The 22324-nt window shown below is 54.0% G+C and overlaps 6 protein-coding genes across 6 annotated transcripts; 2 read left to right on the top strand and 4 right to left on the bottom strand.

The window, feature by feature from the left end:
* Positions 1 to 107: 107 nt before the first annotated feature.
* On the bottom strand, positions 108 to 1271 carry EJ05DRAFT_441214 (l-allo-threonine aldolase; the record flags this gene model as incomplete). The annotated part of the gene is made up of 1 exon (XM_033741975.1): positions 108 to 1271. The coding sequence occupies one exon, from the start codon at positions 1269 to 1271 to the stop codon at positions 108 to 110; it is 1164 nt and encodes a 387-aa protein (XP_033599236.1).
* Positions 1272 to 3671: 2400 nt separating this feature from the next.
* On the top strand, positions 3672 to 5248 carry EJ05DRAFT_539667 (uncharacterized protein). Its single transcript, XM_033749533.1, has 3 exons — positions 3672 to 4367; positions 4419 to 4764; positions 4817 to 5248. Exons 1-3 carry the CDS (start codon positions 3916 to 3918, stop codon positions 5177 to 5179), a joined length of 1161 nt encoding a protein of 386 aa, XP_033599235.1. The 5' UTR covers positions 3672 to 3915; the 3' UTR covers positions 5180 to 5248.
* Positions 5249 to 5445: 197 nt separating this feature from the next.
* EJ05DRAFT_477869 (cell division control protein 16) lies at positions 5446 to 6766 on the top strand. The gene is made up of 3 exons (XM_033744329.1): positions 5446 to 5603; positions 5680 to 6437; positions 6490 to 6766. Exons 1-3 carry the CDS (start codon positions 5484 to 5486, stop codon positions 6611 to 6613), a joined length of 1002 nt encoding a protein of 333 aa, XP_033599234.1. The 5' UTR covers positions 5446 to 5483; the 3' UTR covers positions 6614 to 6766.
* Positions 6767 to 7468: 702 nt separating this feature from the next.
* Positions 7469 to 8946, bottom strand: EJ05DRAFT_477867 (thiamine biosynthesis protein). The gene is made up of 4 exons (XM_033744328.1): positions 8808 to 8946; positions 8642 to 8745; positions 8101 to 8574; positions 7469 to 8023 (listed from the first exon to the last, which is right to left on the bottom strand). Exons 1-4 carry the CDS (start codon positions 8840 to 8842, stop codon positions 7605 to 7607), a joined length of 1032 nt encoding a protein of 343 aa, XP_033599233.1. The 5' UTR covers positions 8843 to 8946; the 3' UTR covers positions 7469 to 7604.
* An 883-nt stretch (positions 8947 to 9829) lies between these two features.
* Positions 9830 to 16029, bottom strand: EJ05DRAFT_454882 (uncharacterized protein). Its single transcript, XM_033742457.1, has 2 exons — positions 10949 to 16029; positions 9830 to 10889 (listed from the first exon to the last, which is right to left on the bottom strand). Exons 1-2 carry the CDS (start codon positions 15674 to 15676, stop codon positions 10299 to 10301), a joined length of 5319 nt encoding a protein of 1772 aa, XP_033599232.1. The 5' UTR covers positions 15677 to 16029; the 3' UTR covers positions 9830 to 10298.
* A 4018-nt stretch (positions 16030 to 20047) lies between these two features.
* EJ05DRAFT_477860 (GroES-like protein) lies at positions 20048 to 21687 on the bottom strand. Its single transcript, XM_033744327.1, has 5 exons — positions 21360 to 21687; positions 21176 to 21298; positions 20965 to 21124; positions 20401 to 20893; positions 20048 to 20347 (listed from the first exon to the last, which is right to left on the bottom strand). The coding sequence occupies exons 2-5, from the start codon at positions 21279 to 21281 to the stop codon at positions 20144 to 20146; spliced, it is 963 nt and encodes a 320-aa protein (XP_033599231.1). The 5' UTR covers positions 21282 to 21298; positions 21360 to 21687; the 3' UTR covers positions 20048 to 20143.
* Between the last annotated feature and the right edge of the window lie 637 nt (positions 21688 to 22324).

Genomic DNA, 22324 nt, shown 5'->3' with positions numbered 1-22324 from the left:
TAAGGACAACCATGAAAGGCGCAAACCGCTCAGAATCGTCTATAAAATGCATGAAAACACGACTGTCTAACCCAATTCTGTTTTTGAGCGGCAGAGCGTCCCCTGCTTCATGCTTCCGCGCCGCCATCAACGCCCTCCTCCCCGGCCAACAGCCCCCTAAGCACCCCCTCAAGCTGCACAAGCGCATCCTCACAAATCTGATAATGCACAACAAGCCGGCCCCCCATAACAACCAACCCCCGCCGTCCCGCAGCCTCGACAAACCGCTCCACCGCAATCCCATGCGCCTCCAGATCCAGCCAAACCATATTCGTCTCAACCGGATACACCAGCTTGCCCCCCAACCCGCGCCACACCTCCGCCACCCGCCGCGCATTCCGATGACTCCCCTCCAACCGCCCGCCAAGAAACGTGTCCTCGATCGCGCTCCGCGCCGCCGCCGTCAACACCCCCGACATCCTCGTGCCCCCGCCGAAACACTTCCGGATCCAGCGCGCGCGCTTGATGAACGCCTTGTTGCCGACTAGCATGCTGCCGATCGGCGCCCCAAGGCCCTTGCTAAAGCACAGACTCACGCTGTCGACGGCAGACGCGTACTCGGCGAGTGTGCCTGCGCCGCTGGCGACGGCCTCCCAGAGCCGGGCGCCGTCGAGATGGACGAGGATGCCGTGGGCGTGGGCCCAGGCGGTGATGCGCTGGACTTCGGCGAGGGGCATGACGGTGCCGTGGAGGGTGTTTTCGAGACAGATGATCCGTGTGGGGCAGGAGTGGATGTCGTCGGTGAGGACGGCGTGGCGGGTGATGTCGGGGAGGGTGAGGTGGTGGGAGTTTGCGGGGAGGACGGTCTGGGCGAGGGCGCCGCTGAGGCTGGCGAGACCGCCGGCTTCGTGGACCATGATGTGGGAGCGGGCGTCGAGGAGGACGGCGTGGGGCGGGGCGCCGAGGTGGGTGCGGAGGGCGACTTGGTTGCCCATTGTGCCGCTGAGGACGAAGAGGGCGGATTCATGGGCTGTGAGGCGGGCGCAGAGGGCCTCGAGCTCGTTGGTGGTTGGGTCTTCGACGTAGCAGTCGTCGAGGAGGGTGGTGTGTGTGATGGCGGAGAGCATGGAGGCTGTTGGGGTGGTGATTGTGTCGCTGCGGAAATCGCGGGCGGCGCGGCCGGGGGTGGACCATGCGGTTTGGCCGGGGCTGGAGGGAGTGGTGTCGTTGGGGGGCTTAGGGGTGTTTGTGTTTGTGTTTGAGTTTGAGTGTGCGTTTGCGTGGGCGTACATTGAGGCCATTGTGCGGGATGTGGTGTTTGTGAGGGTTCTTCGTTGCGGGAAAAGGGGTGGTCGGAGAGGGGTGAGGAGGTGGGGGAGATGGGATGATGCTGTCGTTGGGAGGCCTTTGGGGGGGGGGAGAGATGTCAGATGATAATCATGATATGTCGGAAGAGTAGACTTGTGTGGATTGATTGATTGATTGACGTACGCAGATATGTTTGCAGTGAGGCGATCCTTACTGACATGGTACCGTGAAGGCGTTGTTTGCGTTGATGTGTGCTGTCGACGACGACATTGCTGGACACGAAAATTGTTGCGGTTACACCCGTCGTTCTCCGTCTTTCATATTAGTAATGTTGTGGGGCTAGCTGGCACTCGTACAGTAGCAGCGGAGTGGAGACGATGCTCAGCATATTGTGTGTTGATTGAATACGGACTGAAAGCATGTTGATGTTGTCTTAGCACGAAGGGAGGTGTAAGATGTTGCAAAAGGCTGTGGATGTCTGGATAGGGGACCTCGGAGGAAATGTAACCTTCGGCGTGATTATTTGTGCCTCAGGCATCACTTTGATAGAGTTTGTATCTGATAACTCTGTGAATCCATATCCATACCCAGCCGACTAAACATCCCACATAAAACCCAAACCGATCCTTCTCCAACACCTCCGGCATCAGCACATACCCAATCACATTCCGCGCCCGCCACTTCCGGCGTCGTGCCAAACCGCCCGATAACCCGGGATCCCCCATAAGTTACAACCTTTGTCCTCGTACCCAGCATCGCCATCGCAACAATGCGCCACCCGCTTCCTGCACGTACATAAACCCCAGATCATGCTCGCTCATCAGTGCATTCCAGAATCCGAACCGTGTGTGCTCGTGGTGGAGATTGTCGAGGCTGTGCTGCATGAACCCTGGCGGTTCGGTATAGGGTCCATGCTGCTCATGATAGAACAATACTAGTATCAAACGTAGCACCTTATCAAAGTAATAGAACTCTATAAAATAACATTTTAGTCTTTGACGTTTAATAGTAGTAGATTAAATATTAATTATCATACTTAATAGGTACTTGATATACTATACTATAGCTTATAGATAGTAGATAGATACAGGTGCATCTCGGGCATGAAAAGCGGCAATGACTTTAGGTAGTCTCACGAACCGGTTCTCGGCCCGCGACAGGCACAATGCCTCCGCCGTTGCCGCCGTCGCTGCCGTCGCCCCTAGCCAGCCAGGGCATCCAAAGCGTCCAGGAGCAGCGGGGATGGGCCTCCATGCATGCTTGGGCGTGTTGTGCAGCGGCGAGGGCGCCTGCGATGGTGGGTGGTGACTCATGAGGTCGGCCTGGATGAAGGTTGCGGCTGTTGCGCCGGTGGAGAGGCTGAGGGTTTATACGACCCAGTTGCCCGGTTCGGTGCTGCGGCCTATGACGGTGAAGTCTGCGAGGTCGATCCCGGAGGTTACGCCGAAGGATGCGCAGTTTTTGTGTTGGAGGGTAGGGTGCTGGCTGGTGGTTGCTGATGCTATGGTAAAGATGAATATTACGATAGAAGACGTTCCTTTAGGGGGTGTTTGAAATCTTCGGTAAAGGTCACTCTTAACATTTTTTTAAACCCCCGATCACCCCATATTCTGCCTTTGAATCTCATCCCACCCCCACCCTCAGCTTGGAATTCGAGCTAATAACTGGGATTATGAGATGGTGTGGAGCTAAAGGAATAAGGCTCCGATTTGGGGTCGCTAAACCCACCCATTTTAGGCGTGATTATAAGTTAAAATCGATATCTTTATAGGGGTTTAGTATTTTTTATCTGTCGACGATTTAAGTTCGCCTAAAATTCATCAAATCCAATAAATTTCTTTGACTGGGTGGCGTCCGGACGGCGTCTATACACTTGTGAATACGGTTATTTTCGAAGTCAAAAGTCGACCTGAGATTTCAAACATCCCTTAAGACTACTAGTTAAGCAATGAACTTCCTTCCGCCCCCATTCATCCGCATGTTGTCGATGCTAGGTGGCGTAGACTTGGAGTCGGGCATCGGTCTCGGCGTCACATCGATATATTTAGTGCTGGATGCAAACGAGGACAGCAGCAGGATGTGTTCAAAATTTACGTTCTCTTGGACGGAATAAACCGGCAGTGGTCCTTGTAGAAGCAACCACCGTAGTTAGTCGACTGTAGGATAAGGCTACGTAACGAATATACTGTGAGAGGAAGAGGTCTAGACATTTCGGTCAATGAGTTGAGGACCTTGAGTTCCAAATATCAGCGAATGATCGGGTCCGACGGGTGTTCCGGAAGGGATCCCGGAAGGTGGAAGGTGTACGGAGGAGCCATGGATATCCCGGCATAGCCCTACAACCCCGCAGGTTGATCCATGATCGCGTGGTAACTCATCTGTCCATGAATGCATCAGCCCAGTAATTACAGTTTTACATGCATATCCCAATGCGTACACAGTATAAGCCTCGTATAGACAGCTCTGGGGCTTGCTGAAATTTCCCAACAACGGTGAAATTTCGGTCAAGTTTTCAGACCACCAGAAGTTGTGATATACTAAATTCAACATGGCCCGCCGTGCAACTCAGACCTCTCTTCTTCTTCTTCACCATATGCAACAGTGCCCAGGCCCAAGGACGACTTGAGAATGGATTCTCATCTAAAAACTGTGAGCACTTTCGTGCAGGCCGCCCAGCCCCTGTTGGTGCACGTCATCTGCGTGCTCGGCCTTGCGATCCGACCGCGAAGTCTTGCCATCAGTATCACGCTCCCGCTAATGACATGGGTTCTGTCCAAGTCGCTACTTCGCGATCCACGTGCGTACGGCGAGGAGTACTCACTCAACAGCTACCTTATGATGTTTCCTTGGATCTGGCTCGACTGGGTTGTGATGGGCAATTCCGACCGCGAGCAATGGCGGCGCATCGACGCAAAGAGCACGGAGAAAAGTGGCACGAAGGGTGTGAGAGGAGATGTTCCGAGGAATTTCATGGCGAGATTGAAATGGGCTGGCCGGCTTACCGCCAATCCGCGCTTGTTGGGGTATTCCAGTCAGATTGCAAAGATGCCAAAGGGATATGCGCCAGATCTTCCGCGTAGGTAAGAAGGGCAAGATACACGTCTTTTACGTATCACGACTTACAATGATAGCTGGGCTATACTGCGGAAAGTCCTCCGAATGCTGTACTTTGTCGGTGTGATTGTGGCTATCAAGTTCGTTTTCGCCCAGACGTCGTACACCACCTACTACGACAATCACGGGCACCCGAGATCTGATGTGCTCACGCGTCCGGGCTGGCTAGAAGGCATGTTGTTTGCATGGCTATTCATCCTCAGCGGCTATGCCGGCATCGAAGCATGCTTTGCCCTCACCGCCGTCGTTGCTCTCGCACTTGGCTCCCCAGTCCACACCGTCCCGCCCGCCGGCGGCGACGCCACGCAAATGTACACGGTCCGCAAGTGCTGGGGCGAGGTATGGCATGGTCTTCTCCGCAGGGTAAGCTCCAGAACGACAAATACATATAAGGCTTCTCTGACACCACATGCAGCTCTGTACGGCACCAGGCAATTACCTTGCCCATGACGTTTTCCACCTTGCGCGCGGCACTTTTGGCTCCAGGTACCTCAAGCTGTTCGTCGCATTCTTTGTCAGCGCCTGTGTACATAGCTTCGGCGCCATGCTCACGATGCGTACCTTTCAGGATAACGGCGATTTCGCGTGGTTCTTCGCGCAAGCCATCGCCATCTTTGTCGAGGACCATGTCATCTTGTTCGGCAAGAAGATCTTTGGCACGCAGCATGCCACCTTTTGGCGAACGGTGGGCTATGCGTGGGTCATAGTGTGGTATGGCTTGTCGATACAGCACTACCTGTTCTCCATGTATTCGCGAGGGATGTCAATGGTTTCCTGATGGGTGGGCATGTTGGTAAGGAAGAAGTCCTACCCTTGTGATGGCAATAGAGAGCGTAATAAGATAGACGAGATATATAGATAATAAATAATTATATAGTTTTGTCACGCAGCATATAAATTGCAGACTGCTGCATGGGCGACGCGTACCTGGCACGCGTTCCCTGCTCTCGGCGCGTCCTCCAGCCACTCACAGAAATCACCAGCCACACGCGCACGCCCCACACAGCAACCGCTCTATCGCATATCCATCTTGACCACGACAGCCTCACAACATCGCAATCAACCCCCAAATACACCGCACCATGACGAACCTCGACGTACTTCTCCTCAAGGGCCCACCGTCCGACGACCTCCAACGCGGCCTCGACGACCTGCGCTACACGATCCTCACACAGGGCATACCCGGAAACAGCGATGGCATGGTGCGTAACAGACAAATCCCCTCCAAAACCACAACCAAACCAACCCCCCAACACTAACTTATACCACCCTGAGCAGTCCGAGCTGCGAGTCTACATCTGGCTGATCCTCCTCTCCGTCCCTCCGCTCCAAACCTCCGCCTACCTCGACCTCGTGCGCCAGGGCGCATCCCCAGCCTACGCCAAAATCCGCAACGACACCTTCCGCACCCTGGCCACGGACCCGCTGTTCCGGCGGCGCGTGACAGAGAACAGCCTGACGCGGGTCCTCAACGCCGTAGCATGGCGGCTGCACGACGCGCACGAGGCGCGCATAAACGGGTGGCAGAGCCCGCCGACGCTGTCCGAGGGCGGCGCAGGCAGTCCGGAGAGCAGGCCGTCGAACGTGTTCTCGGCGCGGCAGACGGACGCCTCAAGTAGTCGGACCGACGGCAGCGGGCAGGTCGGGTATGTGCAGGGGATGAATGTGCTCGCGGCGCCGTTTCTGTATGCGGCGCGCAGCGAGACGGAGGCGTTTGCGGCGTTTGAGCGGCTGATTACGTATGAGTGTCCGGGCTATGTGAGGGGCTCGATGGATGGGGTGCATCGTGGGTTGAGGCTGGTGGATTCCGTGCTGGAGATTGTGGATCCGCGGCTGGCGGAGCATCTGGCGAGTAAGGGGATGCATGCGGAGATCTATGCGTTTGCGTCGGTGCTGACGATGTGTGCGTGTACGCCGCCGTTGCCGGAGGTGTTGCAGTTGTGGGACTTTCTGTTTGCGTATGGGCCGCATCTGAATATTCTGTGTATTGTTGCGCAGTTGGTGCTCATTCGGGACCAGCTGCTGGACAATCCCAGGTGAGTGCTCTACCAGGTTGTGGGAGGGTTAACCTGACGTGCTTCCGAGCAGTCCGAACCAGATCCTCCGCGCTCTTCCTCCACTTCAAGCGAGTCGCATCATACAGATAGCGACGTCCTTTGCGCCGAAGATACCCGATGACATATACCATCAGATCGTCAACCATGCCAAATGAACGTCCTGCATGTCCAGCACCGACAAGCAGTCGTTCAAAAAAAAAAATAGAAACGCTTGACGAATCACGAATAACGAACTTGCAGCATTCCCGGGAGTTACATAGGATCAGTCGACGCACAAAAGGACATGACATAGTCACGGCATCCGTCCTAACATACCGTCCCAGGAATCTGTCCCGCATATATGGCTGTCTTGGAAATGTCGACACATAGTCCATCTGGCGTGGAAAACCTCTCACCCACAAGACTAACGTCTGCTTCGATCTCTGTTAGGCTCAGGCCAACTGTCACAACTCGCCAACAACCGAGCGAAAAGCCTCTCCGGCGCCGTCAAGCGGAATTGAACACAGGGGTAACGAACCGCTACAGCCCGCACCGCTTCCAACACAACGCCGTCCCTCTTTGGAGATTTGCCTACCCAATTCTTCAGCAGCCTGGACGCTAACTGTTTCCGAGACATGATGGACGGGTGACATGAGCTCTTGGCTAGACTCCGATGTAAATATCTCGGTCCAACGACCTTCAGAAGAAGAAGAAAATGTTAAATAAGATGGTGAATCGAACCAGAACCAAACCAACTACCACACTCTTACTATACTACACTAAACACACAAGACCGAATCAGTGCCATATCTATGAATCTGGAAAGTTACCTGGAACTAACTCATATCTCCCGTTGTGCTACTTATAACTCCCTTTCCCTTGCTGAACTATGTATCGCTCTCGTTCTTAACGACTTATATCTGATTCTGGGGCTTGAGGTATGGGTGTGTTATTTCTTTGTGGATTCTAAGAGAGCTTTATGGGAGGAGAGGACGAGCTGTGCGTTGGACTGAATTATTGGTACGCAGATCCTCGCGATTAATCGGTCTTTTATTCTCCATCCACGTTACTCATACTTCTACCAGAGCGTTAAAGAGAGACTACAGTGAGCGCACACAGCATATCCCATCCATCCACCCAACAACCCCCATCGCACACATCCCCCCCTTAACCAGCAACACGACCTAGCTGAAGCCTCCTGAACCCACCCCTACACGCAACATCCTTCTGCAACTCCACCATCCGCCGCTGATCACCCATCGGATCCGCACTCTCCTCCTCCACCACCCAGCCGAGATACTCGTTGGTGTAGTTGGGCACAAACGCGGCGTCCAAGACCCCGAGCCGCTTGCCGTACCGCGTCACCTTGTCCCAGTCGCGCTGCACGTTCTTGAGGTCGGCGGACAGGTACGCGTACGAGCGCTCAAAGATCTTGTGGTTGACGGGCGTGTCCATGGTTGGTTTGATGGCGATGTATTGCGCGAATGCCTCGGCGGGGGATGCGAGGGTGTAGTCTGTCGCACGCTTGACGGCGCGCAGGAAGGACTTGATTTTGGTTGGGTTGGCGGCGATGAAGGCGTCGTTGGCTGGAGGGGGGGGTGGATTGCTTAGTTTGTGTGGTTCATGTACTGGGGGGGGGGCTTGTAAGGGATGGGATACTCACCGATGTAGAGGATCGAGCAGAAGCAGCAGCAGCCCAGCTCGGCCAGCTCGTCGATACGAAGCATCTGCACGTCGTCTGCCGGTCTTCCTTGGCCCTTCAACCATTCCTCTAGCTCAACCATCTGCACATTTTCGAGACCAATCCCGGCGTCGATCTCGCCCTGGATGATGGCCTTGCTGACATTCATGCCGCACCGCACGGCCGTGTAGTCGTCCGGCTTCATGCCGTAGTACTTGGTCAACTCGTCGATCTGGATCTTGCCGAACTCGCCGACGTAGCCGATCCGCTTGCCCTTCAGCGAGCGAAAGTCGGTCGTGACGCCCGAGTCCTTGAGATAGACGACGCCGGTGAAGGGCTCGTCGAGCAGGGAGCCGATGGACGTGACGGGGAAATCGCGTGCTTTGGCCGCGAGCGTGTGGATCATGGCTTTGAAGCCCATGTCGACCTTGCCGGAGCCGATGATCTCGGTGACATCTATAGCAACATCAGCAACTGCCCCTGCCGTCATCACGCCAAATATCACTTCAGCACACATACGTACCGCTCGGATCGTTGGGTTCCAGGATGGCAACCTTGATGCCCTCGTCGGCGAAATACCCGAGCTTCTGCGCGAGGTACAGCGGGGCGTGGTACGGCGTCGCATGCCTAGCCTACATATCAGCATACACCTCCCACAGCCCGCACATTGCACCACAGTTCCACAGTACCAGTTTGTCAAGAAGGTGATCTTGTCCGTGGCCATGATAGTCTTCTCTCTCCTACAAGCCAGCCGTAAGCCAAGCGCACACTACCTCGGGAGAAAAGGGGAAAAGAGCATGTTCTTGCGCAAGCATTATCTTGACTCAAGTTCGAGCGGTATATTCTCAGAACCCGCGCCCACGACCTGACCACCCAGCCATCAACAGCCCATCTCACAAGCAGTGTGGATTGTGAAAGGGGGGGGGGCTGCGGATGGTGTGTGGTAGTGCGGACGGGGACACCCGCCATGCTCTCTTCTATCGAGTCGATAGCTGTCTTGAGGTCCAGATAGTCGCGGCGCCGAACTGTGGTCTTTGAGCCATTGCGTACAAATTGTGTTTGTTGACGAAGGAGAATGAGCAAACAAGTATAACAAAGACTGTCTGGATAGTTAGAAAGAAGTTCAATTTCGTTGGGGGAGAAATGCGCAGGGGCAAAGAGCGAGCTTTATATACACTCAACTTGAGGCGAGGAGGGGTAAGTGGGGCAAGACTCAACGAACAGGAGGGGCGCGTGAAATGATCTCGTTGGAATCACAACACCAAAACCCCCACAATTGACCGGTTGGATCCCTGCTAGGCAGCTATTAGGAAGACTTCGTTCGACACTTGGAGGCTCCAGTAGCTTTAGTCCATGCTACCATAGGACCAAAAATACCGCTTCCTCGCCATTTAATGTCATCCGAGCATTTTCCACAGACATGACGTTTTCCGTCGTTGCTACTAATACTAATTGGTCTATCTAGGCATATGTTAATCGATGTATATACTAGAAACGGATAGATGTATACTAAGAACGAAACAGTGCCTACATTTATATTACTACTCTATCTATATACACTCCATCATACTTCAAAACTCTTGCTTTTTAGCTATATGGCTTAGCAAGATTCGAGATCATAGTATGTCTACTAGAAGATGGAAGCAATGGAGGGTGGACATGTAGGGGTCAGTAGCTCAGTGACTTATTATAGATCTTTCTATCAGATCATATATACTTTATAAGGAGGAGCCGTGTACTACAGTTGGGAATTCAAAGGTACCCAAAGAAGCATACAATACCTTCCTCCCCTGATATTATTATTAGTAAGAGGGATAGCCTCGTGAAGAAGGGAGCCAGGAACTACGAGATACTCTACACTCGGAATAATTCAACTCAGTAGCAGGTTGTGTGAAGTGGAAATGATATGCTATGCTAAATAACAGAAGAATATAGAGTCGTACACGCATCGACGGCATCGTCAAGCAAACGCCAAAGATATACAAGTATGTGAGCCAAAGGACATAAATGATGAACAAAAGAGAGTATCCGCGTCGCAGGTCGTGAGGCGAAAAGCAAAAGCAAAAGAGCCATCAACTACAAGTCGAAACAGAAGCCACAGGTAGACAGACATTATACAACTTTTTGGAAGGAAAACCCAACATACACCCAAGCTCTTATTACCCAAAGTGAATTATTCCTCACTTTCCACCACCACCAAGCAGCCCACCCACAATCGGGATATTACTCACACCACCACCACTCTTCTTCTTGTCCTTACCACCCCCAAGCGCGTCCGTCACGCTCCCGAGCCCAAGACCGCTCAGAAGCTTGCCGATACCTAAACCCCCCAACAGCCCATTCACCAGCCCGCCCAAGCCCAGCCCATTCAGCAGTCTGCCCACCAACCCCAACACACCCGTCAGCAACAGTCCCACAGCAGCAATGATCTGGAACAGCGGCTCGGACAGCAGACCCCACAGCGGATTCAGCTTCTTCTTCGCATGCGGCATGTCCTGGATCTTCTTCTTGGCGTTGTCGATGGTGGTGACGACGTTGGACGTGAGTTCCTTGAGGAGGTCTGCGAGCCGGTATTCCTCGGGGGTGGCTTCGCGGGTGCCGGAGCGGCCTTTGGCTTGCGCGGCGATGCGGCCGTCCGGGTCGAGGCCGCGTAGCGAGCCGTTGCATTCTTGCAGGATGCGCGAGCCTTCTTCGATGAGGGGCTTGACGTTGTTGACGAGTTCTTCTTCGTCGAGTTCTTCGCGTGGGGTGCGGTCGGCTTTTTCGATGTGCTGTGGGGGGGGAATGGGTTAGTGGATGATTCATGAGTAGGATAGGAGGTTCGACTTACATCGGTGATTTGTTTGAGGACGGGCTGGATGCGCTCGAGGGTTTGCTGGCAGATGTTGCCCATTTTGTTGGCGAGCTCGGCGTCCTCACGCTTCTTTTTGTCTTCTTCTGTCTCGTCCGCCTCGGGTTCCTCTTCGACGATGTTTTCCAGCAAAGTGACCTCGCCGACCTTGTTGCCGTCGTTGTCAACAACGTATCCGTTATCGTCGATCTCGAAGCCGGTACAGTGTCCGAGATCGCCGGCAGTGAGGCGGCCCAGGATGTTTCCGTCCTCGTCCCGGACTTCGCCCTCTTTGTTGACGCGGCGGCCGGACATGGGGTTGACCTTCCGCTGCTTCTCTTCCGGTTCCCAGCGCTCGGCTTTGCCGATCGAGTTACCCTTTTTATCGAGGATCTCGCCGTCCTCGTCGACCTTGTATCCGACGAGCTTTTTGGCGTCACCTTCGACAAGGCGTCCGACGATCGAGCCGTCGGCTGTTACGATGGTTCCATCCTTGGCGACAGAGAGACTCTCAAAGCCTGCAAATGGGCCTTCAGGGCCTTGATTCACACCCTCAGCGAGCTCAGCATGTCCGATGACGTTGCCAGAATTGTCCCAGATCTGGCCCTTTCCATCGACCTTCTTGCCAATCATGTTCTTGACATCACCTTCAGAGATCTTTCCAACAATATTCCCGTTGGCGTCGACCACGTTTCCGGCCTTGTTAACGATAGCACCGGCTAGGGCAGAGAGGTCTACGGGAGCCTCCTCTTCTGGTTCCTCTTCCTCCCATGGCTCGGCATGTCCCTTGACATTGCCGTGCTTGTCGATGATATCTCCATCCTCATCCACCTTGTGGCCAACAAGCTTCTTGGCGTTGCCTTCGGTGATTTCACCAACAACGTTGCCGTTTTCGTCTTCGACCTTGCCTTCTTTGTTGACGACAAGACCCTCGAGACCGGCAAAGGGGCCTTCGGGACGGGAGACGCGTTCGTTCTCGGGGATGAGCTCGCAGCGTCCGACAACCTTCCCAGTATCACCGTGGATCTGACCCTCGCCATCACACTTGCGACCAGCGAGCTCCTTGACATTGCCCTCGACGAGACGGCCAAATGGAATGCCATTCTCATCAACGACAAAGCCTTGCTTGTTCAGGGTCTTGTTATCCAAGATGGAGAGATCGACTGGAGCTTCGTCCTCTTCCTCAGGGAGAGGTTCGGCATGGCCCTTGACGTTGCCGTATTTGTCGACAATATCACCATCTTCATCGACGGAGAGACCAATCAGGCGTTTGGCGTTCCCTTCGACGATCTCGCCTACCACGTTACCATCTTCATCGGCAATCTTCCCGCCCTCGACGACACGGAGGCCTTCGAGGCCGGAGAACGGTCCTTCGGGCTTGGCTTCACGCTCCGTCTCCGGGATCAATTCTACGCGACCAATCACCTTTCCTGAGTCGTTCCAGATTTGACCCTGCTCGTCAATCTTCCTGCCAGCAAGTTCTTTCGGGTTCCCTTCGACCAGACGTCCGATTGGTACACCTTCGTCGCCAATGACATTGCCCTGCTTATTAACTGTCTTGCCTACGAGTGAAGATAGATCGGCGGGAGCTTCCTCTTCGGGTTGTTCTTGCACTTCCTCCGGCTCCTCGTAGCGCTCTGCATGGCCGATAACAGAGCCCTTCTTGTCGATGATGTCACCATCTTCGTCCACAGCACGGCCAACAAGCTTCTTCGCATCTCCCTCAGTCACCTGTCCGACAGTATTACCATTCTCGTCTTCGACCAGCCCTCCCTTGACGACAATCAAGCCCTCGAGACCAGCAAACGGGGCATCCTCGTCGGGGTCTTCGACAGGGACAGTCTTGGCCCGACCAATAACGTGGCCTTTGGTGTCCCAGAACTGACCTTCTGCGTCACATGTGGTGCCGGCCTTGAACAGCTTTTTGGCATCGCCTTCTGTCAGTTCGCCGATGACTGTGCCTTTGCTGTCGATGAGCTTGCCGGCCTTGTTGACGGTTAGGCCTTCGAGTGCGGAGAGAGGGGGCAGGTTGTCTTCGACGTCTTCTGCAACGTCTTCCGCTGCGCCTTCAGCGTCTTCGGCAGCGCCTTCGGCATCTTCAGCTGCACCTTCGGCTCCCTCAGCAGTCGCCTGAGCGTCCTCGGCAGCGCCCTCAGCTTCCTCTCCGGTGCCTTCAACGGCGCCTTCAGCAGTCTCCGTGGCGTCTTCGGGAGATACCTCAACCTCCTGCGGGAGTGTCTTGACTTTGCCGAGAACATTCCCATCCTTATCGACGACCTCTCCCTTCTCATTGATTTTCTTACCAGCACATTTCGCAAGCTCTCCTTCAATCAACTCGCCAATCGGCTCTCCATCCTCATTCAGGACCTGGCCCTTCTTATTGACCTTCAGCCCCTCAAGAATATCAAGCTCAGGTGTGATTTCTTTAAGCTCAGGCTCAGGCTCCGCCGTCTCACCGAGACGCTCCTTGAGAGCAGTCATGGCTTCGATCGCGGCATCGCCAGAGGTAATCTCGACTTTGCCAACGACTTTTCCTTCCTTGTCGAGGATCTCGCCCTTGTCGTTGATGGTTTTGCCGGCGACGTCCTTGGTCTCGCCTTCGGTTAGGTGGCCAATCTCCTCTCCTTCTTCGTCGAGCACTTTGCCCTTCTTGTTAACCTTCAGGCCTTCGAGGATGCGCACGTCGATGAGGCTGGAGGCATCCTTGAGTTTCTCGGCTGCGCCTTCAGCGAGTTCGACTTTGCCGAGCACGTTGCCTTCGGCGTCGACGACCTCGCCCTTCTCGTTCACGGTAAGGCCCTTGACGTCTGCGATGTCGCCCTCGGCAAGCTTCCCGATCACCTCGCCTGACTCGTCGAGGATCTCGCCCTCGGAATTGATCTCTTTGCCCTCGAGAGCTTCGACACCAGGGAGGTCTTCTTCAATACCCTCGGCAGCTTCCTCGGCGTCTTCGGATGTGTCCTTGGCGCCGTCAACGGCATCTTTAGCCTTCTCTTCTGCGCCATCAACAGCCTTGTCTTTCACGCCGTCAGCAGCATTATCCGCAGCATCAGTAGCGTCTTCCGCGCCATCTTCGACGTCATCAACGAGGTTGGCAGCTTCTTCATGGACACGGGCACGACCGATGACATTCCCATCGTCATCGAGAATCTCGCCCTTCTCATTGAACTCACGTCCCATCAATTCCCTAGGATTGCCCTCAGTAAGCTGGCCAATGGTATCCCCATCCTCATTAAGAACAAGCCCGGTCGCATCAACAGTGAAGCCTTTCAGAATCTCCAAACCGGGCAGCTTTGGCGCCGCGCCACTCGTAGCCTCGTCCTTGAGTGCTTGGACCTTTTCAGGCAGTAATTCACAGCGGCCGACGAGGTCGCCGTCGTCGTCGAGGATCTCGCCGTCGTCTCCGATTTCGTAGCCGACGAGGTCTTCTGCGTCTCCTTCGGCGAGCTTGCCGATGTAGTCGCCGTTTGCGTCCTTGATTAGGCCGTCCTCGTCTGGGGAGAGGCCTTTGAGGAGCTCGAGACCGGGGATGTCGGGTAGGTCTTGGCCGGTGGTGTCCTCGGCGGTGTCTTTGACGCCGTTGACGGTATCGCTTGCAGTGTCGCCGGCTCCGTCTTTGGTTTCTTCCGCAGTGTCCTTGGCGTCTTCTGCAGTTTCTTCTGCAGTGTCCTTGGCGTCTTCTACAGTTTCTTCTGCAGTGTCCTTGGTGTCTTCTACAGTGTCCTCCGCAGTGTCTTTAGCGTCTTCGGTGGTATCTTTAGTAGTGGCTTTGGCGTCTTCGGTGGTATCCTCAGCCGCGTCTTTAGCATCTTCGGCAGTATCCTCAGCAGTATCTTTAGCATCTTCAGCAGTATCCTGGGTATCTTTCGCGACCTCTCCTGTCGTGTCTTTGGCACCCTCAGCAGTCTCTCCGGCAGCATCTTGTGCGTCTTCTGGTAGATCTTCCGCCGCTTGTTTCGGATCCTTGGCCGACTTTCCAGCAAGATTTGAAGCCTGCCCAGCTAGGCCTTTGGCACCACTCAGGACTCCCGAGCCGGTCTTTTGTGCACCGCCATCTTTGGTGCCGGCTTCCTCCTGCGTGTCGTCGGTCTCGTCGGCTGTGTCACCAGCTTTCACGGTTGCATCGTCAGCGGTGTCGTCGGCAGTCTCTTCTACATTCTCTGTGGTTTCCTTTTCTTCGTCTTCATCGATTGGCTTCGGCTCGACTTCTTCTAGGGCGCCCTTGGCGTCATCTCCGGCTTGGGAGACTTTGCCCGTTGTTTCGTCGGCGGTGTCACTGGTGGCTTTACTTGCCTCGTCTGGGACTTCTTGTGCTTTGTCTGGGATGTCTTGTGCTTTCTCTGAGACGTCCTGTGCTTTCTCCGGAACTTCTTGTGCCTTGCTCGAAACGTCTTCGGCCTTCTCCGTTACATCGCCAGCCTCAGGCTTCGATGGCAACTTGGGCGGATCCGATCCGCCCTTGGCAGCCGTAGATTTCGCTTGCTCGCCAGCCTTGCCAAGCTTCGACGTGGCCTGTGACTGGGGCTTACGACCGAGCTTTGTAGGGGTGCGAGGTGCGTCACTGCCCTTTCCAGCAGCAGGGGATGGCATAGCTTTGGAACTTCGACTACTAGCAGGCTTTGGGGTGGGAGTATTAGAAGTAGAGCCCGGGGAGGATCTGGTGGGTGTCGGGGGAAACGAGTAGTAGGTGTAAGAGCTACTGGAGGATATGGAGGAATGGGTACTCATAAAAATTCCGTCAGAGACGTGTGAGGAAAAGAAGGCTGTAGTGTAAAGAGGGGCAGTTGGGGAGTTTTATGAGGATGGGGTTCGAGATGGGATAACACTTGGACTGGGGGGAAGCATAGATTGGTTATGATGGCAGCATGAGCTCCTCTCACCATGACGTAGCTTGTATAGCAATGATGAGGAGCTGATTACCGGATCGAGGAGGGGGCCCCAAGCGTTCATGTGTCGTGTTTTGCTAGAGTCATGGCCTCCAACAGAGGCGTGATCGGGTTTGACTGGTCGGCAAAGGGTAGGATAGCATGGGGAAACCTGTTTTTGTGGCTGCAACTCGACGACTTCTGGGTGAAGTCGATGTTACGCGGAAGCCACAGCATGTCGGGGAAGCAGGTGGATGGTATTGCGTCACTTTGCTCCAGCATCACGGGTGAACAAACGGGGTTGAGTGGAGGTATGGCCGGGGTAGGTGTAGACGAGTAGGGCAGCATGGTTGCAGCAGCAGTCACTGTATCACAGGCCTTGCCTCAGGGGGGAGGGGGCTCTTGGAGCGGCATGTACTTTTGAGGATAGACGTCAAGCCTCAGATGGAGCAAGTGTGGCTGGAATATATGTTTGACTGGTCGATTTCGTGATCCTCATCGAAGATGGAGACGACTCGATATGGAGATAGCGGTTGGAAGTGGCTTGACGTCTCCGGAAGCGAACTTGGCAGACAGCAGCAGGGATCCACAATGTTATGAGGCGTCTTTGAAGATCTACTAGTCCTGGCGGGAGTCTGTGGCAGATGGCGGTTGTCGCGTGGAGATGCCCTGAGCCGCTGTTAGCAATATATGGTTACTGTATGCGTATATAAAGTGCGAAGTGAATGTCGAAGTGTCAACCGGGGATATAGCATGCGAAACGTTTCGCTTGCAAGACAAGCACAGCAGAAGCCATGACTCTCCTTCAACAATCCCATGCCAACTTTGCCTTTCTCTCTCTTCGCCGTGCTGCTTCTGATTTTCCGAGGGCCCAACTGTGAGACGCGTCCTTTGCGTTGCGGATCCCCCAAGCAAAGGAACGAGCGTATCACGATCCACGACCCGAGTCGCTACAAGGGATGAGAAGCACAAGCAGGCATTCTGCATATCTGTCTGACTTCACCAGCCCCACCATAGAGTTGCAATTTTTGCAAGTGACAAGGGAAGAAAGCGAGGATGCGGCCGGGCGAGGAGCAAAAGTTGGCAAAGATGACATTGTGTGGCGTTGCTGTGGCGCGAACCCTTGTGTGGAGAGCTGTAATAGGGAAAAGAGCCGGGTAACAATACGCAGCAATAAACCAACCCCTGCGACCACCATCACCTCCACTGCTGCTGTAGCAAATGCCCACTCAAAACACCCCTGAGACTCATGTCGTATTCTCGCGCACTGTAAACCAAGTTTTGCGCAGGCCGTAATATACATCCCTACCCTTCGAGCCGCCCTGTACTCCCTTCTCTACGCCGTCCCGCCTCTCCATCCGACGTTACTGGCACAGATGCATGGATTCAAATCGGATACCGTCACTCTGCGGTGGTATATCGATTACTGCACCAGGTGTCCCGGGTATTTGCATGTGCTGCCGGACCTTAGAAGCCCCCCTGGCAGAACATTGCCATGGTCTGTGCGAATCGGAAAGCGAATGTTCCTGCATCTTACTTCATAGATGCATAGGCGCCAGCGACAGCTCATCTGGAGTGCATTCACCTTGGATGGTGCCATGGCGGCTGGTTAGTGTATGAAACGCTTCCTTGATGTGCCTCGCAAAGGATCCAGCACTTTCTGCACGCGGACCAACCCAAGTGCCGTCCATCATCATAGACATTATATATGCTGGTCCTGGAGTCGAATGAGACCCCGATCTTCAGCTACGAATCTTGCCGTCAGGAGGTATCCCATCCTCTGCGTCCTGGCCTGGTTGATGGACCGGTCGCTTCTGCGCAGGCGTCTTGCCGCGATCCTTTTCACTGACCGACAGCCGCTTCAATTTGCGCCAGATCTTCGAGTGGAAGAAGCTGTTTTCTTTCCGTTTCTGCTCCTCGCGTTGAGCTTCAATCGCTAACACCTCGCGCTCTCTCTTGGCCGCTTCAGATTTGTCCATCTGAGCTTCTTCGCGTCGTTTGACCTCCTCTGGGTGCAGAATCTTGTCTTTATGCTCCTTGCTGTGCTGGAACCCGTGCTTGATCTTTCTTCGAGTCTTGACGTATGCCTCGAGTCCAGCTAGCACAGCGTAGGAGCGCGATATGGAGACTCGCGACATGTCCACGCCCGTGTCTCGCAGGGAATGAACAAACGCGCGAAAGTTAGCTGCTGGAGGCCTATAATGTCCGCTTAGTGGTGACAAACGTCGGAGTTGTCCGTCTTTGATTTTAATCAGACCTGCAGCTGATATGCGTGCCCCATTCAAGAACGAACTGTGTTGGAAGGCGCCCGATTGCTTGATGCCAACGTATAGACGAAAAGATGTGTCTGCAACAAAGATCCAAGAATTCGGCTTCACGGTTCCTTGAAGCAGTCTATTGAACACAACCGCTGCAGAGACGTGCTTGACTTTCCTCAGACCCTTCGCCTTGTCCAAATCATGATTGACATAATGTTCGGCCTCTTCGCTGATGACGCTGCCAGACGAAGCACTGTCGCTGGACGAAGAGGATCCTCTTCGTGGCAATTTACCGCCAGCGTCGCGGAACGATGGTGTCGGATCATCTGCTGGGACCACTCCACGCACGCTGTCTTTGTAGTCCATCGTAGTCGAGATCCGCTTCCCATTCTTCGCCCAACACAAGCGCCCTTCAGCATCCACCGTGACAAGATAATCCATGCGCTCCTCCCTCGTGAGATATCTTACTTGCTCCCGATCCAACCTCTCCCTCGGCACCGTCGGCACCTCAATATTCCTCCCCTCGCCCTCGTCCAACCACGCGAAGAAATTCTCATTCGTGCCCGAGTTCTTCCACTCCTCGTGATATGCCCTCAGGTTACTGCCGTACCGGTGTTTCGGATCGACCATCTCCAGCCAATACTGCAGGTCCATCATCTTGGCCGTCTTCTCGCGCTCACGCTTCTCCCGCGCTCTGCGGTTCTTGTACTCCATGCGCTCCTCTTCAGGGATATCGGAGAGGTCTGTGGAGGTGTCTGAGTCGTCGCCGCCGGCGTGCATTGCGATTGCGCCGACACGCTTCCATGTCTTCAATGCTTCCGATTGCGAACGCGGCCGTGTGCCAATTTCGGGGGCTTGAAGGGTTTGAGACTCGGAGCGCTTTGAGCGCGACATTGGGCGAGCGGCCTTGCGCCATTGTGCTGTGGTGTGTCAGTGACTTCCCCTCGTTATGGCTCTCAGATCAGTCGTGCTCGAGGGGCCGGTATATCTGACCTTCTTTGACAGCCTAGACAGCAGAAGACATATATTAGCACGAGTTGCAACGTTCCAATTGCGCATGCTGACCTCAATCCAGCGATCCGACGGGTGAAGCGTCAACCCCTTCAGCTGTTGTCTCGTGCGATAGCCGCGATAGTTCTTCTGGATAAGAATGGCCGCCGAGTCGCGCTTGCGCCGAGTGAGGGCATCGAATGATCCCTCATGCTTCTTTTCCAGCTCCTTTTCCCTGTCCGCCTGGGATGCCTGCCCGGGAGACTGGAGACTCTGTCGTGGAGATTCGGTCATAACTAGAGGGGAGGTCGACAAATCGCAGGGCAGCGTCGGAGTCGATCCGGGCGACCTTTAACGGCGTTTTACTTGGCAAATGGGTCCCGGAAGTGGGGCCGGACTAGCTTGGTGAACGCGTAAGCCACTAGCATCAGCCACAATGGTGAAGTCATCGTTCACGGCTATTCGGCGTGCTTAAACCGTTCTATCTTGCTCTAGCTGAGGTTTATCATTGATGGAGCCGCTCCAACCCTATTCACTTCGTGGCTCTCTAGCAATCGAACTAAAACCACACTTTCTTACTCCGATTGGATTCACCATACAGACGCAGATGGCTCCTTGATTAAGCATCGCTCAATCAAAGAACTATCAAACTACACATATCAGCCGTGTCCCATATTTATAAGAATGTCTGGAACATGTACAGTGGTTATATCACATCCCTTTCCTATCAAAGACAGCCCATTGAAGTTCCCGTTGCAAAAGTCACATCTTGTTTGATGTCTGTGCAATAGATACGGCCAAGTTCAATCCCTCTACGCTTGAACGAGTCACTGCGGAATTGTTTCACTTGTTTAGCCTCATGGGAGTATGACACGTATCTTGTTCGTGCTGGAAGCGTGACTTGCGACGTAGCTATTCGCATATCACGCATAGCATTTGCGTGAGGCTTGACACGAGCACTCGTCAGTATAACGTTCTGAAGGTGGAGTATGGACATATCTTAGCACTCGTTGGTGATCCCTCGCATCATTTGCCCTATTGTGACAGTACATTGACACTCACTCAGGAGTAAGAGAAAGTACTCAAAATGCCCCGTCAACCTCATCCACAATCTGAACCTTGATGCTCCCTTGACTAACATCCGAGCACAAGCGCATGGCATCCATCGCCCGCTCCAAGGGAAACACATGCGTGACCAACTTATCCAGATCCAGTATGCCCCCGCTCAGACATGCCATGCCCGCAGGCCAGGTATCCCGGTAGCGGTTGATGAACTTCAGATCAATCTGGAGAAAATCAGTATCAGCCTACATTTCTACGAAGTCAGACATGTACTCGCCTCAGCCAAAGACAGGTGCATAAACGGCACATTATTGATAATCGGCCTCCCAACCCCAATCACCATGACCGTCCCGCCTCTCCTCACAGTGTATATCCCCGTACAGATACTACTCTCCACACCCGTGCATTCCAGCACCGTATGTGGCGCGAAATAGTCCTCGTCGCCGTCACCACTCCCGCCGCTTCGTCCAAATAACTTCCGGATCTCGTTTGCGTTTGCTTGTGCGTCGAGATCTCTACTGATCTGGTACGGTATTACGGTCGGCACGAAGTCCTTTGCGAACGCAAGGCGTCGCGGTTCGAGGTCTGTGATTACGATGGGATGCGAACCAGATGCGCGGGCTGCTGCGAGGGCGATGAGTCCGATTGGACCGGCGCCGCATACAACTGTGCCACGGCCGAGCGAGACGCCGGCAGATTTTATGCCGTGCATGACGACGGATAGGGGCTCGAGGAGAGCGCCTTGGGAGTATGTCAGATTAGCAGGGAGTCTGGGATGTTTGTCAGTGTATGAATTCGGTACTGGGACATGAAGTGGAAGTATGCATGCTGAGAAGCGTACTTATGACACCACTTTGCGGGATGTACTTTGTATCGCTGCAGCGTGCCGTGGTCGGGGTATACACCCGAGAACTTGACGGCTTCGCAGAGATTATAGCGGCCCTCCTGGCAGAGAAAGCAGTTCTCACACGGCGCACCAGGTTCCAGAGCCACACGGTCGCCTTCAGGAGAGTCAGCGAAGCTTCTCGCGAATCACACACATCTCATCGAACCTGGCCGCAGTGTAGTCACACCGTCACCACACCTCAAAACCACGCCAGCAGCCTCATGGCCCAAGATGCAGTCTCCCTCAACAATCAAACTGCCAATACGGCCCATCTTCCAGAAATGAATGTCTGACCTGTCGCGCACGCATCAGTGACCCAATTGCACGTGAATTTCCGAACGTCGGCGCGCCTCACCCACATATCCCAGTCGTCTTGATCTGCAGCAACACCTCCCCTCGTCTAGGCGCATACACCGGCGCTTCCACGGCCTTCAAGCCATGATCCGCGGTGACCTGGAGCGACGGATTCGGCAAGGGTGCAGTAAGTACATCATGCGTAATCGTTGACGGCCGTGTTTGTGCCGCCGCGCCAGATCCGCCGGTCCCGTTGATTCGATCCGGAGCAACCATTGCGAGTCAAAACAGATTGCCTATTTGGGAAATGGAACGTGCGATAAAAGGATTCCCGACACGACATTGCATTTCTGAGCAGTTACTGCTTTATTAATACACTGTTCCATGGTCCATTGGACTGTACAGGCTCGGGTCACCTTCCCCCTTTGCGGATGGCATCCCCGCACCATGTATAGTGGGGTTTTGCCACCAATCTAGGTGTCGATTTCCTCTCCGCTGCATCGCAACTCCGAGTTACTGAAAGATGAAATCACTGACCCTTATCGCGGCACGTTTTGTCGTTGAGGCATACACATATGCAATCTTGCACAAACATGAGAGCATGAGCTATGTGTGAAGTTCTCATAAACTTCCGAACGATCAATTCAACTTCTATCTGACCCCTTGAAGGGTACATTAGTAGTTGTCCAAATCGAACCTCTTGCCAATGGAAATACAGCTAACCTAGTTCACTCTCGGTGTAGATATAGTCTACTATCGGATTAAGAAAATGCTTTGAAAGATTCCTATTGATTTACATTTAGCTATAAGACAACTATCAGATCAGCAGTTTAGTATTGAGTGCAGATATATAACTGATAGCTTCGTTATGATCAATGCTTATTCTGAGACTACGTATAGACCTAGTATATCAGCTATAAAGACTTTAAGTACCTCAAAGGGATCGCTTTCACTCGACAGAGTCACGTGTGCTAATCACGTGTATAGTATATACATAAGCTTTTAGGAGAGTCCACTTCTT

This window comes from Pseudovirgaria hyperparasitica (genome assembly GCF_010093815.1).
Source record: "Pseudovirgaria hyperparasitica strain CBS 121739 unplaced genomic scaffold EJ05scaffold_11, whole genome shotgun sequence".
Lineage (NCBI taxonomy): Eukaryota > Fungi > Ascomycota > Dothideomycetes > Acrospermales > Acrospermaceae > Pseudovirgaria > Pseudovirgaria hyperparasitica.
The sequence above is the reverse complement of the archived record's forward strand: the minus strand, read 5'-3'. Positions and strand labels throughout refer to the sequence as shown.

Coding starts and splice junctions, on each gene's coding strand:
- EJ05DRAFT_454882 (XM_033742457.1), bottom strand. CDS start 15,676: ATGAGTACCCATTCCTCCATATCCTCCAGTAGCTCTTACACCTACTAC. Junction 10,890..10,948: donor TCCTCAAACAAATCACCGAT/GTAAGTCGAACC, acceptor CCCCCCCCACAG/CACATCGAAAAAGCCGACCG.
- EJ05DRAFT_477869 (XM_033744329.1), top strand. CDS start 5,484: ATGACGAACCTCGACGTACTTCTCCTCAAGGGCCCACCGTCCGACGAC. Junction 5,604..5,679: donor CCGGAAACAGCGATGGCATG/GTGCGTAACAGA, acceptor CACCCTGAGCAG/TCCGAGCTGCGAGTCTACAT. Junction 6,438..6,489: donor CAGCTGCTGGACAATCCCAG/GTGAGTGCTCTA, acceptor GCTTCCGAGCAG/TCCGAACCAGATCCTCCGCG.
- EJ05DRAFT_539667 (XM_033749533.1), top strand. CDS start 3,916: ATGGATTCTCATCTAAAAACTGTGAGCACTTTCGTGCAGGCCGCCCAG. Junction 4,368..4,418: donor GCGCCAGATCTTCCGCGTAG/GTAAGAAGGGCA, acceptor TTACAATGATAG/CTGGGCTATACTGCGGAAAG. Junction 4,765..4,816: donor GGCATGGTCTTCTCCGCAGG/GTAAGCTCCAGA, acceptor CACCACATGCAG/CTCTGTACGGCACCAGGCAA.
- EJ05DRAFT_477867 (XM_033744328.1), bottom strand. CDS start 8,842: ATGGCCACGGACAAGATCACCTTCTTGACAAACTG. Junction 8,746..8,807: donor ATCACCTTCTTGACAAACTG/GTACTGTGGAAC, acceptor TATGTAGGCTAG/GCATGCGACGCCGTACCACG. Junction 8,024..8,100: donor CTGCTCGATCCTCTACATCG/GTGAGTATCCCA, acceptor CCCCCCCTCCAG/CCAACGACGCCTTCATCGCC.
- EJ05DRAFT_477860 (XM_033744327.1), bottom strand. CDS start 21,281: ATGGGCCGTATTGGCAGTTTGATTGTTGAGGGAGACTGCATCTTGGGC. Junction 21,125..21,175: donor TGTGACTACACTGCGGCCAG/GTTCGATGAGAT, acceptor ACTCTCCTGAAG/GCGACCGTGTGGCTCTGGAA. Junction 20,348..20,400: donor TGCACCTGTCTTTGGCTGAG/GCGAGTACATGT, acceptor GATTTTCTCCAG/ATTGATCTGAAGTTCATCAA.